The following is a 16,315-nucleotide window of genomic DNA, read 5'->3' as shown; positions in this document are numbered from 1 at the left end:
TATTATAGAATGCAAGGTCGTAATTGCCATAAATAAATGCACTAATATAAGTAAGACCTTAAAATGAAAGTATGCGCTCAGGTTTATGTTGTGTACAGTATAGGTATAAATATTCACTGTCTTATAGTTTAGCGTTTCGGTAATCACACTTTGGCTGTGACCTTGTTTGTGCTGGTTCCCCTTCTGCCCCCTTTGTGCATATATAAATATAAACATTGAGCAAAGTGGAAAAGAGCAGGGCCAGAGGTTAGGCCTCTGTAACACAGTGACGCCCCCTTCCTTCAGGGTTTACCTGCTTTCCTGCTGCCTTTGCAACTAATGTTTAACAAGGCTGCTTCAACCGGTTGTGTAGTGACAGCATTACATTCTGTAAACAATATTGTAAAGTGTTTTAAACACGTTTAAACAATTGACTCTTTATCTTGGTCAGCTGATAACTGATCGTCTAGTGGTTCATCGCACCCGCTGGAGTCCGTCATCCTCAGCTGGAAATTCTCACTGGTGCCCCGGGTGACACTGTCGTAGGAAGGGGGGAAGGAAGTGGAGGAGAGAGTTTCGGATTTGTCGATAGGCTTCCGGTAGTTTTCATCCATCATGCAGGCAATGAGGCCTTCCTTCTCTGGAGCCTCTTCTCCTGGGGTGCAGGTTTTTTGGCGATACAAGAAAGATGCTTGCTTGAGGGTACGTTGGAAAAGGTGACTTCTGTAAGCTCTCTGGATGACAGAAGCGGACACCTCTTCCTGTTTCCGCCTCAGCGTAGTGGTGATGGGTTCGTAAGATGCCTTCGATGGGTTGGCTGCCATGAATTTCTCCTCCATCTGTATTTTAAGGGCATCCATTTCTCCAGATTCTCCCAGAACCCTTTTGGTGAAAGCAAACAAAATATCTAAGCAGTGGATCCTGTCTCCGCTCACCATGGGAAGGTCCATGGCTATGAGCTTAACATGGTTGGGTTTCGCAATGCGCAAAGGTTCTGGCAGAGAATCTGCAAAACGGGAAAGGGCAGCATAGTTAATAAACTGTGTAGCTTCGGGGTCAAACTTCTCCCAGGTTTCGTAAAACATGTCAAAGTCATCCTCGCTTAGAGGCTCCGTGCTCTCTTCAGTGGCGACACTGAAGTTCTCCAAAATAATAGCTATGTACATGTTGACCACGATGAGGAAAGAGATGATAATGTAGGTAACAAAGAACAGGATTCCCACGGCGGGACTGCCGCAGTTCCCCTTTGACCCATTGGAGTTAACGTAGCTGGGGTCACAATAGGGGGGGCCCGTGTTCAAAATGGGGTTGAGAAGACCATCCCAGCCAGCCGACGTGGTGATCTGGAATAGGCAAAGCATGCTGTTGGCAAACGTCTCGAAGTTGAACATGTCGTCGATCCCGTGTTCTTTCTTGACATAGGCAAAGTTGGCCATGCCAAAGATGGCATAAATAAACATGACCAGGAACAGGAGGAGCCCGATATTGAACAAAGCAGGGAGGGACATCATTAAGGCAAACAGAAGCGTTCGGATTCCTTTGGCACCTCTGATAAGTCTCAAGATCCGACCTATCCGAGCCAGGCGGATGACTCGGAACAGCGTAGGGGAAAAGAAGTACTTCTGGATGATGTCAGACAGGACTGAGCCTTGGGGGAAGAGAGAAAGGGGGGGAGAATAAACATCTGGTTAGTACTCAAGCTAACTAATTGGAACAATAGACTCTTCCATAAACTATCCTTGAGAAAGATCAGCTAAGCATCCAAATAGGGATTGCCACAGTCATCAGATGAGTCCTATCCTTCCCTTTTTATAGTTACAGGTAGTCCTCATTTAATGACCGGTCACTTAATAACCATTCAAAGTTACAGTGGATCCCCCCAAAAGCTACTTATAGCCGAAGGACTTGGACTTATATATAGCTTCACAGTGTTTTACAACCCTTTCTAAGCAGTTTACAGAGTCAGTCTATTTCCCACAACAATCTGGGTCCCCATTTTACTCACTTCGGAAGGATGGAAGCCTGAGTCAATCTCAAGACTCGAGTCATAAAATGGTTAGGGTTAGTGCTAGGTTTACAGTCAAGTGTAGACTGTAAAGTGAGGGCTAGGGTTTAGGTTAGGGTTAATGTTACAGCTAGGGCTAGTGTTCGGGTTGGAGTTAAGGCTAAGGCTAGAACTATGGTTAGGTATAGGCTAATGCTAACCCTAACCCTTTATTGTAAAGACATATGAAAATAAAAGAAGAACTGCAAAATAATGCACCCCTTTATTTTTGGCAGCACTTCGATATTGGAACACTGCTATTATATCATCCCTAGTCCTTCTGGGAATTAAAGTTCATGACTCTTAAAGGTGCCAAGATTGACAACTCCTGGTCTAGAGTCTCACTAATATATCTAGTTAAACTATTAGCATCTATACTAGTTGGGTTTGGTCTAAAGACAGAGGAGCATTTTAATATGAACTAATAGAATTCAAATATCCTCAATCTGATGAAGAAATGGGAAACTATTCTTTACTTTTGGCTCTTCCCTGAATTTTTTCATGCAACCTTTCAGCTAAAATATGTACAAAGATGCATATCAGAGTAAACTGAATATGAAAGGCATACATTAATGGCATATTTTTGAGAAAATTGTTGCAAGAAAGTGTAAAATGCATATGAACTATTTCATATTTCATTCACACAGATGTAAATGAAAATTCATGTAACCTTCATGTGCACATTATTATTAATAATATTAATATTATTACCATAACTATTTTTCAAACTGATGGGAAAATGAGACAGAATAATCATGCACATGAAGCCAGACAGATTTGTATAGATTGACCTACCGACAATAGATAGAATCACAACTACAAAATCAAATATGTTCCATCCATTGGTGAAATAGTAATGCCTCAGAGCTGTCATTTTGAAGATACACTCTGCAGTGAAGATCGCAACAAAGACCATATTGATTCTGTAGAGGATGATCACTTTTTCTGGACTCTGGTCGTCGGTCTCCACCATCATGGTCACCATGTTTAGGCATATCAGAAGCATGATGCAAACATCAAAGGCTTGGTTCAAGACAAGGTCAAAGATGAAACCTTGAAACTTGTTCTGGAGACAGGAAGGAGATATTAGTATGTTATAGAAGTTAAGTCACACTTATGACAAGGCTCTCCAAACTTGGCAATTTTAAGACTTGTGGATTTCAACTCCATGCAGGCTGAGGAATTCTGGGAATTGAAGTCCACAAGCCTTAAAGTGGCCATTGGAGAATCCTCCCCTATGGTATAATTGAAAAGAAAATGATGCTGTCTGAGTTGGAATGAACTGTTTCATGGTTGAGTGCACAAGAATATTTTGCACATCGTAAATATTGCAAGAGTAGGTTGGACTGTGAAACCAAAAGCTAGGTCAACTCTTGATGGCCATAGCAATGAAGAAGCAGATTAATGGGCAGTATAATTTAACAATAGGTCCCTTAGCTATCATTAAGTACACACATACACACACACACACAAACACACACACACAGGTAGACTTTCAGCATCTAATCGACCTTAGTTAATTTATCAAAAACTAAACCAAGCAAAGCTGAACATGGTTAATAATTGGAACGGAAACCACCATGGCTCTGGAGGTTGGGCTGGAAACTAAGAAAATATTCCATTGAACAGCAGACTAAACCATTTTCATTATTGCTAGAATCTTGGATTCACATGAATCCACCCACCCACCCACCCACCCACCCACCCAAACATCTATCCCAAAATCACCAAAACAGACATTCAGCTGAATTCTTTTCTTTAGTGTACCATTCCCATTTTGGCAACAAACTGGACTCAGATGAGAGCAATCCTGTCATTAAGGGACACAGGAAGGTCTGCATAAGAATTTACAACCTCTGCTGGATAAGTCACACATTGAGCCCATGGCATTAATTCCCATAATACCCATTATAAGAAAGAGGAAATGGGTATGGTTAGGCCCACTGAACTGCCAGGAAAGAAGATTATCATGTTTGATCATGATCATAATTCTCTGATACAGGTAGTCCTCGATTTACAACAGTTCATTTGGTGACAGTTCAAAATTACAACAGCATAGAAAAAAAGGACTTATGACCATTTTTTACACTTACGACTGTGGCAGTTTTCCTGTAGTCATGGAATCAAATTTCAGACACTTGGCAACTTGACTCATATTTATGACGGTTGCAGTGTCTCAGGGTCATGTGACCACCTTTTGCGACCTTCTAACAAGCCGAGTCAATGGGGAAGCCAGATTCATTTTACAACTGTGTTACTAACTTAATAACTGCAGTGATTCACTTAACAACTGTGGCAAGAAAGGTTGTAAAATGGGGCAAAACTCACTTAACAAGTGTCTCGCTTAACAAGAGAAATGTTGGGCTCAATTGTGGTTGTAAGTTGCGGACTACCTGTATTAAGAATACCACAATGTTCCAACTTTTTTGAGCAAAACTGAGTTGCAACTATGCTGGTATAGACAGGCTTATTTTTAGAATTCATTTTCAAGCTGTCTGTAGAAACACTTATTATGACCAACAAATCATCTATGGAGTAGTGGTCAAAGTACTGGCCTAGAAACCAGAGGATGGCGAGTTGTAGTCCTGCTTTGGATATGAAAACCAACTGGGTGACTATGGGCCAATCGCTAGGAGACAGTGAGTTCTAGTCTTCCCCTAAGCATGAAAACTAGCTGGCTGGGTGACTTTGGGCCAATCACCACAAACAATGAATTCTAGAATTCAGTGATGAAAATTGGCTGGGTGAACTTTGGGCCAATCACCAGGAGACAGGGAGTTCTAGTCCCTCCTTAAGGCATGAAAACTAGCTGGGAGACTTGTGGCCAGTCACTTTTCCTCAGCACAATCCACCTCACAGTGGTTGTGGGGAAAATAAGAGGAGGAAAGGTTTATATATGTTTGCCACCTTGAGTTATTTATAAAAACATGAATAAATGTTTAATTATTTATTTGAGTTAATCATAAAAATAATAAAGTTGGGTTAAAAAAGTTAAAAAAAACATGTAGGTGTGATGAGCAGTGTATTGATAAACAAAGAAAAATGAAAAAATAAATAAATAAAAATCTAAAAAATAAATAGCAGAAACCCACATATGTACATGCTATTGAAGATTTCAAAGGCTGGTGTCATTTATAGAACGGAAAGGACCAGTGATGTGCAGTCAGGGGAGGCAGGGCCTCACCACTGTCATCATGAAAAGAAAAAAAAATGTAAAAGGAAAAAGGCTGAGCTAGTTGCTGCCAGAGTCACAGTGGATGACTCTGCTTAGTGCTTAACTGCTTAAAAAAGCCTCTTTAAAAAGCGCCCTCTGCAGGAGGAGGCGGGAGAACCACGTGCCTCATTTAGCCTGACTTTCTGATCACTCGAGCAGAGTTAAGCAAGGGTTAAAAGCTGAAAAATTCCTTATGTAGATGAGGCATGTGCTTCTCTTGCCTCCTCCTGTACAGGGCTTTTTTAAGAGGCTTTTTTAAACAGTTAAGCATCCATTGGGGACTCTGGCAGCAGCTAGCCCAGCCTGACCTCAGCAGCTCTTGCCTTTTTCCTTTTACATTTTTACATTTTCATGATGGCAGGCAAGAGCTGAGTTGAAATCCTCTGTGAAACAGCTGGAAAAGGTATGTGGGTCGGAGGGAGGAATTCAAAATTAATGTAATTTGTAAGTAATTTGTGCGTGTGCGTGTGTGTGTTTGTTTCTTCACTCAAACAAACTCTCTCAATTTGAGCCGAGGTGGTGCAGTGGTTAAATGCAGCACTGCAGGCTACTGCTAGATCAGCAGTTCAGCGGTTCAAATCTCACCGGCTCAGGGTTGACTCAGCCTTCCATCCTTCCGAGGTGGGTAAAATGAGGACCCAGATTGTTGGGGGCAATATGCTGACTCTCTGTAAACCGCTTAGAGAGGGCTGAAAGCCCTATGAAGCGGTATATAAGTCTACTGCTATTGCTATTGCTATATTGAGAGTGAAGAGAGGGAAGGGGGTAGAAGTCAGAGAGGCAGGGAGGGCAGCCCACCAGCTTTCTTTCTCTGTCTCCACGGCAGCCCGCCAGCAGAGGTGGGTCTTTTGCCTGTCTCTGCTGGTGGGCTGCCGCTTTCTTTTGCCCAGAGGTGGGCAGTTCAGGCGAGCTGGCGGGCTGTCGCTTTCTTTCTTTTGCCCAGAGGCGGCAGCCTGCCTGAGCTGCCCGCCTCTGGGCAAAAGAAAGAAAGCGACAGCCCGCCAGCTCGCTTTCTTTTGCCCATGGCGGACATAGAGGCGGGCAAAAGAAAGCAAGCTGGCAGGTGGGCGCTTTCTTTCTTTTGCTCAGATGTGAGCAGCTCAGGCAGGCTGCCGCCTCTGGGCAAAAGAAAGAAAGTGACAGCCCGCCAGCTCACTTTCTCTTGCCCGCCTGTCAGAGCTCAGGTGGGTGAAAGAAAGAAAGCGCTTTAGACAGTGGGGTGTCGGGAGAGAAGACTGCCTCACTAGCTATAAACTTCACCGCATGTCACTGGAAAGGACACATCAAAGAATTGGAAAGTAGCTCTGGATCACAAACTTGGATGGCCAGTTTATATTTGCACTGAAGAGTTGGGGGTTTTAAATACACTTTGCTGCCACCTAGTGACTAGTTGGATATTTGCACACCAGAGCTTGTAGTCCCAGTTTGGGAAGACTTACCAGCGGACGGGGGATGGGCTTCTGAGGTTTCTTGGATCCTAATTTTTTCATGGCATTATAGTATTTTTTCTGTTCCTCAGTCATGAAGATGTCTTGTCCACCTAAGTATAGGGAGATACCATTAATGTTATTTTGGTTTGGAAACTAAACAAGGTATGTGGATATGTCACTTTTTATCATCTATCATGTATTCCCAGTAACATTCTAACTCATTGCTCTTTAATAAGGATTAGATTATGTGATGTGCTGATTAAGGAGCAGAAGACTTAAATTCTGGTCCCTCTGGTGCCATAGAAGCTGAAGAAGAGTCTCGTGGCAAATAGGCAGCCATGAAAATAGCTTTAATTATTATTATTTTTCTTTTTATGACCCTTTTACTGGGGTGGAGTCAGGGCAACTGAATGGAGCTGAGTCTTTACCTGCTGGATGCCCTTCCTGACACCTATGCAGAGTTCGCAGCAGATATTTTTGCTTTGCGCTCCAAGAGAGAAAGATCAGCTGCTGCCTGGGATTGAACTCTTTAACTTCCCGAGTGGGAGGTGAGCATCTTCATCTCTAGGCCACTGAACCGCTCATTTAATTAATACATTGGTTAATAAAATAAATTCCCTGGGAGACTTTGAGACAGTCCCACTGTCAACCCAACTTATTTTGAAAAGTTGTTGTGTGGACAACAGTAGAAGGGATGGGGGTTCATCAATGAAAACTCAAATAGAAATCTAATAAATAAATAAATTTGATTGCAAACAAAAGATTGTGGATTTTTCCTTGGGCATTTTTAATTTAATTCTGATGGAAGACAAAAGGAGTCTCTTTTTTCAAGTGTGACTCTCAACTTGCAATCTTTCATTTAGTGATCATCTGAAATTACAATGGCACTGGAAAAAGTGACTTATGACCATTTTTCACATTTAGTCATTGCCAGCATCTCTGTGATCACGTGGTTAAAATTTGGCTGCTTGGCAACTGGCACATATTCATGATGGTTGCAGTGCCCAGAGGTCACGTGATTGCCATTTGTGACCTTCTGACAAGCAAAGTCAATGGGGAAGCCAGATTCACTTAACAACCGGGCTGCCATCTTAACAACTGCAAGTGATTCACTTAGCAACGGCAGCAGGATAAGTCGTAAAATGGGATAAAACTCAATTAACAAATGTCTTGCTTAGCAACATAAATGTTGGGCCCAATTGTGGTCATAGGTTGAGGATTACCTGTACTTCAGTGTTATCTCATCTACCTGCAAAGCATGTGCAGGGATGTCAGTCAGAAGATGTCAAAAAAGTCGAGACAGTGATTGCATAATCAAAACCCCACTCTTCTTTTTGATGTGCCACTCAAGATCTTGATTGTGCAATTGTGGCTGCTACATTGCCTTTTGGGGCATACACTTTTCCTCAGTATGGTGTTCTCTTGCTGATTGTACAGTCATATCTCGACTGCTTTAAAACACATCAAATTTGCTACTTAAGGCATTTTGACATGAAAATTTTGTCCCAATACTCATCATTTATTTGGTGAACTAGCTGGTTAGAACTTGTTGGTGTCAACTGCCTCATGACTCACTACCTTTCCAGCTGAAAAATAGGGTGATAGGTTAGTCATGTGAGTTATTTGGTGCTTGCCGTGCCTTCTGGAACCAATTAACTGTGAGCACCGAAGTATCATTGTAACTAGATTTACTTTCATTAAGTTCATTACACCTTTCTGATGCAAAAATTCGACAAAATCAATACAGTATAGTAATGCAAGGTTTGAAAAAGAGAAAATGACAGTCAGAATCTTACACAGCTGTTGAATAAGATTCAAAGTGAACTACTTATCTTCTTTTTTTGTTGATTGAAATTGTCAATGATGACACCAATGAAAAGATTCAAAGTGAAGAAAGAACCGAAGATAATAAAGATCACAAAATAGAGGTACATGTACAAGTTATATTCCCACACAGGCTGTTCTTCTCTCTGCGAAGGAAAATGGGAAATAAGAGAAGAACAGAATGAAAATCTATCAGGATCTCAAACGCCATCATTGCTGTTTCTAAATTGAGCCATCTTTCCCCTAACCCAGTTGGGGTTGGATGATAAATATCATCTTTCCACACCAGTAGCTGGCTAAACTAATAAAATTCAGCTCAACTAGGAACCCCTTGATGTGAGATTGTAGTGAATTGTTATGAAAAAAGGAGAATAAACTCAGATAGGCAGGAGTCAGACAAGAAGAAATAGTGAGCGTAAATCCTCAGCATATGACTGTAATGGAGACTGTCCATTACAATTGCAAGGTGGTGTGGCCATTATGCAAACATGCTGGTTGTTAAGTGGAGCGCTGAGTGTGTCAGTGCAGACCCCAGCACGCTTACTCCAGGCCTCCCAAACCCCAAGGCACCCTATAAACCACTTCTCTCCTCTTGGGTCCTTGGTCTTTGCCCCCCTCCCACAGGACCCCCACAAGCTCTTCCTCACACTGGGTCCCCATAGGGCTTGGGCCTTCTCCCCACTGCTCATCCCCCATTACGCACTTATTTTGTGAAGGGCTCCAGAATATTCTGCAGCACTCTACGATCTGGGTGGCCATGTGCAAAATTCCAAAATGATCAACATTTTCAAGATTCCCACAATTCTTTGTGGTCATGCTATAAAAGCAGCCACTTCTTCGGTGAGAGTGCCACATAGGCAGGGATGAACCACTCTGTTTTGCTTCTCAACTGCCCAGCGCTGCAGAAAACTCCGGAAGGTCTGCCCTCCTTCCCCAGTATGACATCTTCAAAAGGTAAGAGTGGGTTGTTGGGGAAGGAGAGGCAGAGTCTAAGGGCGGAGTCAAGAGAGGAATCAGCCTGGAGTCCTGACTTTGCCACCAGAGGTCCAAGCTCTCCTTGAATTCTGTTCACCCTTATCTAATGCCAGTTCAGTGCTGACAGTTAACTACTAATGCCAGTTCAGTGCTGACAGTTAACTACATTTTTGTGGTTGTAAATATGAAAGACCAGTTATAAACCATTTTTTCCCCAGTGCTGTTGTAACTTTGAATGGTTGCTAAACAAATAATTTTGTATTGAGGACTGCCTTTGATGTCAGAAATTTGATGTCAGATTTTTTTTTTGTTTAAAAAAAGAGAAGTAAAAATGGCACTAAAAATGTTTTAATTATTCCTTGCTGGCAAAAATTGCCAGTAGTGACAGACTGCAGTTAGTCTGCTGTTGGTTGGAAGTTGGCGCTTACTAGCTGAAAACAAGCCAGTTGGTCTGACAGGCCTGTTTTCTGCTGGCATGCAATATGCTTTCCTAGTGCCTGAATTTTCCCACTGTCACTCTACATACCGTGCCCTGCAGCTGTGTCATGAAAACAGCTGTGTAAAGGAAGGGAATGCACAAGTCACTGGAAGACAAGGATTGCCATCCGGCCCTATTTTTCTATAGACAATCCTGCTGTTACGTCTACCTGGTAAAGTCAAGACAACTAATTCCTGACAGGTTGAGGGGTGGGGGGAATCCCTATAAGTTGCACTCGTTGTTAATGAGCGGGATGTACAGAACAAAGCCAGCAGGGAAATATAAGGCAGAAGAACCTCACCTCTCGTGAATCTACCGCTGCATACATAATCGACATCCAACCTTTAAAAGTTGCCTAGAAAAAAAAGAAGAGAGAGAAGTGGGGGGGGGGGGGGGGAGAGAAGAGCAATGCATTTGATTTAGGCAGTGATAATCAGCCGTGACTTTCTTACTTTGTGCTTTATCTGCAGTTTGGTGGCGGTGAGGAAATTTCTCAGTGCGATTAATAAAATAGTAACATGGTCCCCTGGATTCTGGCTAGCACGAGAGCCTAGAGATAGATTCCACTTTGGCTGTATGAACTTTCTAATGATTTAAAACATGACACTGCCTGGGGGGAGGTGGAGGAGGAGGAGAAAAAGAAGAAAGATAGAACAAAAAAAGGAGGGTGGTAGAGGGGGAGGAAGAAGGAGAGAGAGATAGGAGAATAGGAGGGAAAAAGGAAGGGAAAGGAGAAGAAGGAGGAGGAGGAGGAAGAGGAGGAAGAAGAAGAGGGAGGAGGAGGAGATCTTCATCATCATCACCATTATTAACAGGGACCAAATGGAACCAATTCCTTTCCCTCCCCCAATAGCTCTTACCCATCTTTCTCTAAATTGGTCCCTTTCCTTTCTGGGAAGACAGTAAATTATCCAGGTAGATCACCTCTGGACCACGTACCTTTAGGGCAGGGTTCAAATTCAACAGGTTCTGGAGAGCCAGGAGCAGAAATTTTAAGTAGTTCGGAGAGCCATCAAATGCCACCCCTGGCTGGCCCCAGAGTGGGGAGGGAACGGGAATTTTGCAGTATCCTTCCCCTGCCACACCCATCAAGCCACGCCCACAGAACCGGTAGTAAAAAAATGTGAATTTCACCACTGCTTTAGCTACTCTTATGAGACTCATCATATACAGCTTCGTTAAAGTGGGTTTAAAACACCAGAAGCTACTGAGAAAATTGGCTTTTTTTATTAACAATTTTCTCCTGAAATGCAGGCATGCTGCAGTGTAACACTAAGGGTAAATGAATAAAAGAGCCATATCTACTATGGTAACCAACAGTACTATAATTAAAAATATTGCCTTTGCCATCATGAAATAATTGTAATTGTATGTTTACTTCTGAGCGTTTGAAAAGGTTCCAGCCTTCTATTGAACAAAATTTAACCTTTTCTCTTCCTTACACGCAACATTAAGGATGAAACTGTGTATTCTCAATATATCAAGCCAAGACAGATAAATAAATAGGAATGAAGACAAATCTATAGCCAATCCAGAGAGAACGCACCAGCACTGATTTGTTACAAACAAGGACAAATCACTGCATTCAATGAATGCACTGCTACCAAAAATGCAACCTTCACATGTATTCCAATACTTTTGAGCCTGGGCAAAATAGGATAATGTACATTCCCTAGTGGCTGTTGTTTTGAATGAAAGGGAAAAAAGGTCCTAATGCTCGACATTAAATTTGAATTAATTGTTAAATCACTGAATAAAAGCCAATTGAGCACATGTGAAATAACTTACTCCAAAGGGGTTGTAGATGACAGATTATCTTCAAAGTCAAAAATTGTTTGAGAGGAATGAAATCATGAGGTTTTCTTTATCTTTTGGGGGAATAGAAGTTGGTAATAGAAGTGAAGGGGGAGGGGCTTTGTGTGATTGGTAATTGAAACAAAAATAAAACAGTCTCTCCTTGCTTTTATACGTTACGTCCAATATTCCATTTCCCTTTTCATTTCTGCTCTTGAGCCTAAGAAATGTGCATCCTTTGAGACCTCCTCCTGATTTTTCCTCACTGTACAGTGTGTTCCTTCCCCCCGCCTTTCTCCGTTGAAAATCAGTGGATCCATAAAGAGAGACAATGGAAAACCCCCAAGTATGGAAATAATGGTTGGAAGGGACCTTAGAGGTCTTCTATTCCAACTTCTCAAGCAGCAGACCCTGTAAGATTCTGGACAAGTGGCTTCCAGTCTCTTCTTGAAAGCTCCAGTGATAGAACACCCACTCGTTTGGAAGGAGGAGGATGGGAGGGAGGGAGGGAAGGAAGGAAGGGAAGAAATAAAGAAGGAGAGGAGAGGAGATGAGGAGGAGGAGGAGGAGGGAAAGGGAGGGGTGGGAAGCAGAGGGGACAGGGAAGGAGAGGAACAGAGAGAGGAAGAAAGGAAGGAGAGGAAGGGAGGGAGGAAGAGGAGGGAGGGAAGAACGGAGGGAAGGAGGGAGGGAGGAAGGAAGCAGGGAGGGAGGGAGGAGGCAGGGAGAGAAGGAGGGAGGGAGGAAGGAGAGTAGGAAGGAAAGAAGGGTATTATTATGAAAATATTGATATAGCCCAGGGGAAAATGGGAAATCCAAGGAAAAAAAATCACAAGCAACTGGAGATGAAAAGACCAGATAACGTTACAGGTTGTTTCTCTGAAACAAACAATGATCTAATCCTACATATTGATTCTTCTGCAGGTGGTTTGATAATTCTTCCTCTGCCTCCTGATGTTTCTATAAACCCCCTGGATAGAAATTTGAGCTTCTTACTACATCGTTACACTTAAAAGCCATTCCTTCTGCTCTGGAAGTTTAGGGCAGGGGGGAAAGGGGGTTCTGTAGAACATAGTCTTCAAGAAATGCCTCGTCCTTCCTTGCACTGCTTTCCTATCGGTGAACACTGCCTTGCGTATCTCTGCATGGCATTTCCATCCTGGGGGTGTTATTCGAGCTGAACTCCAGATGGAGGAGAAATGTGGCATTTATCATTTTTTTAAAAAGTCATTGTGGCTCATGAATTGATCGGATGGTGCCAAGATACTGATGAAGGCAGAGCTGCTGAACGAAAGGCTTCCCCACCCAGGGGAAGGCGAGATAATCTAAAGCTCCTTTGGAGTTCTGGAATCCTTCACTAGGCACCCTTGCAGACAAGTGATGATAGCATGAAAAATGAAGCCAGGGAGGAAAATATATATATCAGGGAATTAGGAGCCACTTAAGAGTCCCGATCTGGAGGTGACAAAAAGTGTGGTGTGTGGTGCAAAATTGTCGTTCCGGAAAACATCCACATAAATACTATCTCCTATTACAGGGGGTCTCCAAACTTGGCCATTTTAAGACTTGTGGACTTCAACTCCCAAAATTCCTCATGCTGGCTAGGGAATTCTGGGAGTTATAGTCCCTAAGTCTTAAGGTGGCCAAGTTTGAAGACTCCTGTCCTCCTGAAGCCAGCGCTGTTACTGATACAAGAGTGGAATTCTACTCAAGGCAGAACAAGAAGCAACAGGTGGAAGTTAATCAAGCAGAGAACCAACCCACAAGTAAGGGGAAACTTCCTGACATTGAGAACAATTAATATTAATTAACAATTAATTAACAACATTAAAATAATAGGGTTAACTTAGCCAGTAACCAATGGACTGAGTCTACCAAAGTGATGTCATAGCCTCTGGGGAGTGTCCTCCCGCTTTCTTGATGAAGGAGAATAAGTAGACTGCTCTCTGTTGATCCCTGCTCAATTATCTCTCGTACGGAATGGTCCAGACATAGGCCCGCATCAGAAAGGGTTTTTTGAGGAAAACTGTTGCCGATTGCCAATGAAAATAAAAAGTGAATGCAACTGATAAAACAACAGGGCCATGATATCAAACCATACTTAGCAGCCAAACAATTATGTGTTGTTGGAGGTGCCAACAATTAGAAACAAGCTAGGCTTGGTTTTGGTTCTTTTTCTTTTCCAGTATATTAAAAGCCCCTCTTTATCTCTGTCATTTACCCAAGTAAACCATGTGAGCTATCTAGCTACTTGTAGTTAGCAAATTTGCAAAGGGAATCTATCTGAAAAGCCAGCAACACTGTAAGAAAATGAAATTGAACTACAACTCAGCTGTGAGAAGATTAAACTGGGAAATGAGAAGCAGGAAGAGGGAACATGACATTAGAGCGCACCCCCACCCCAATGAAGACACCTTGCCCTGCCCTTGCGCCAATATATTGCTTTCTTCAGTGAGACCAGTTTATGGCAAACTTAACATTTCAAAATCCATTCCTGACAATTGCAGAAACCAGTTTGATGTAGCAGCTAAAATGATGGGTTAGAAACTAGATAAACATCAGTTCTGGTCAACTACTTACACGTGAAAACTATTTGAGTGACTTTGGCTTAGTCACTCTCTTTCAGCCAACCCCACTTCATAAAGTGGTTGATATAGGAGAACTAGGAAATGGAAACATTAGGTACGTAGGCTGCCTTGAGTTAACTAAACATAAACATGGGATAAAACATGATAAAAAATAAAGAACAAACTCCACAGATGGGCTGGGAAAATCCCTGCTTGAATTTGTTATCAGTAGGAATAAACCATTCTGAACCAAATGAATTTATTTATTTATTAATTTATTAAATCGATTTATAGGCCGCCCAATCCCGGAGGACTCCGGGCGGCTTACATCGAAGAAAGAAGAATAATTTAAAAAATGACAATAAAAACATGTTAAAAACAACACACATACATTCGTTACGATCGGGATTGGACCTCAACAATGAGGTCAATAGCCCCAGGCCTGCTAGAATAGCCAGGTTTTCACAGCTTTTCTGAAGGCCATGAGAGTGGGCAAGGTCCGGATTTCTGGGAGGAATCAAAAGTTCCCCTAAGTATAAAGCATTTTCCTTTGATTACAGTAACTGTAACTGATCACAGTAACTGATCAAGGAGTCCTAGTGGATCACCATTTCAATAGGAGCCAGCAGTGGGCTGCAGCTGGCAAAAAAAACCAATGAAGTCTTAGGCTGCATCAACAGAGAGATAGCATCAAGATCACATGAAGCTCTAGTGCTGATATATATATATATATATATATATATATATATATATATATATATATATATATATATACATACATACATATATATATATATATATATATACTGCTTTAGTAAGACCACGATTAAAATACTGCATCCAATTTTGGTCACTGCAATATGAAAAAGATATTGAGGCTCTAGAAAAAGTGCAGAGAAGCAACAAAGATGATTAAGGGGCTGATTTAATGGAAAGAAGGATTATGGGATGACATGATAGCAGTCTTCCAATATTTGAGGGGCTGGCACAAAGAAGAGAGGAGGTGTCAATCTCTTTCCAAAGCACCTGAGGGCAGAACAAGAAGCAATAGATGGAAACTAAGCAAGGAGAGAACCAATTCAGAACGAAGGAGAAATTTCCTGATTAGAACAATCAGTGGAACAACTTGCCTCCAGAAGTTGTAAGTGTTCCAACAGTAGAAGTTTTTAAGAAGAGATTAGACAACCATATGTCTGAAGTGGTGTAAGGTTTCCTGCCTGAGCAAGGGTTGGACTAGAAGACCTCCAAGGTCTCTTCCAATTCTGTTATTCTGTTATAAATAGTTGCAGGAACTGGGAATGTCTGATCTAATGAAAAGAAGGACTAGGGATGACATGATTGAAGAGAGAAGGGGGTCAGCCTGTCTTCCAAAGCAGCTGAGGGCTAGACAAGAAGTAAGAGATGGAAATATATCAAGGAGAAAACTATCCTAGAAATAAGAATTCCTGTCTTATGAAACACCTGGAAATGAATTGACGTCTTTCAAAGCAGTCCTGATTAGTGGTATCTCTAACCTCATGGCTTATTATCCAGGATCTAATGACTTGGACCTCATTATCCAGGAATTAATAAAGGCCATATGCTGAATGGTCTTTTCTCATCTGCCTGCAATGGAGGTTAAAAGATTGATAGATATGGGGGTCCCTCTCCCACCCTCCTAGTCCCCAACAATGAGAGAGGTTAAGAAATAGAAATATAAAAATAAATATAGAGTAGTTAATTTTACTCCAATATTTGGAATTGTATTTATTTGGAATTGCCTTTAGATTATTAATTAATAATTCCATCTTTCTATGAATTATTAATTTTAATTATTGGAATAATAATTGGGATTGTATGGGGTCTCCTGCTTTAGCAGTTGGACTGTTGTTTCCCTGAAAATAAGACCTTCTTTTGACCACTGAACTAAGCACTTGGCCTTATTTTCACGGAGATCTTATTATTTTTGAGGTGCAGGAGGCAGTGATTGTGGTCACCTCATAGCTGCTGCTGCATTGCAATATTTTGGGG

The 16,315-nt window shown here is 41.9% G+C and overlaps 1 protein-coding gene across 1 annotated transcript in view; it reads right to left on the bottom strand.

Moving 5' to 3' along the window:
* Positions 1-401: 401 nt before the first annotated feature.
* Positions 402-16,315, bottom strand: part of LOC116521105 (sodium channel protein type 5 subunit alpha-like) — a 286,693-nt gene continuing 270,779 nt past the window's right edge. The window contains exons 22-26 of the mRNA XM_032235761.1: positions 10,246-10,299; positions 8,496-8,637; positions 6,677-6,777; positions 2,819-3,089; positions 402-1,627 (exon numbers count right to left, since the gene is read on the bottom strand). Coding sequence (XP_032091652.1) covers positions 402-1,627; positions 2,819-3,089; positions 6,677-6,777; positions 8,496-8,637; positions 10,246-10,299 — 1,794 coding nt within the window. The remainder of the gene's footprint in view (positions 1,628-2,818; positions 3,090-6,676; positions 6,778-8,495; positions 8,638-10,245; positions 10,300-16,315) is intronic.

This window comes from Thamnophis elegans, chromosome Z, assembly GCF_009769535.1.
Source record: "Thamnophis elegans isolate rThaEle1 chromosome Z, rThaEle1.pri, whole genome shotgun sequence".
In the NCBI taxonomy this organism is placed as follows: Eukaryota; Metazoa; Chordata; class Lepidosauria; order Squamata; family Colubridae; genus Thamnophis; species Thamnophis elegans.
This window is presented reverse-complemented; position numbering and strand designations above follow the sequence as displayed.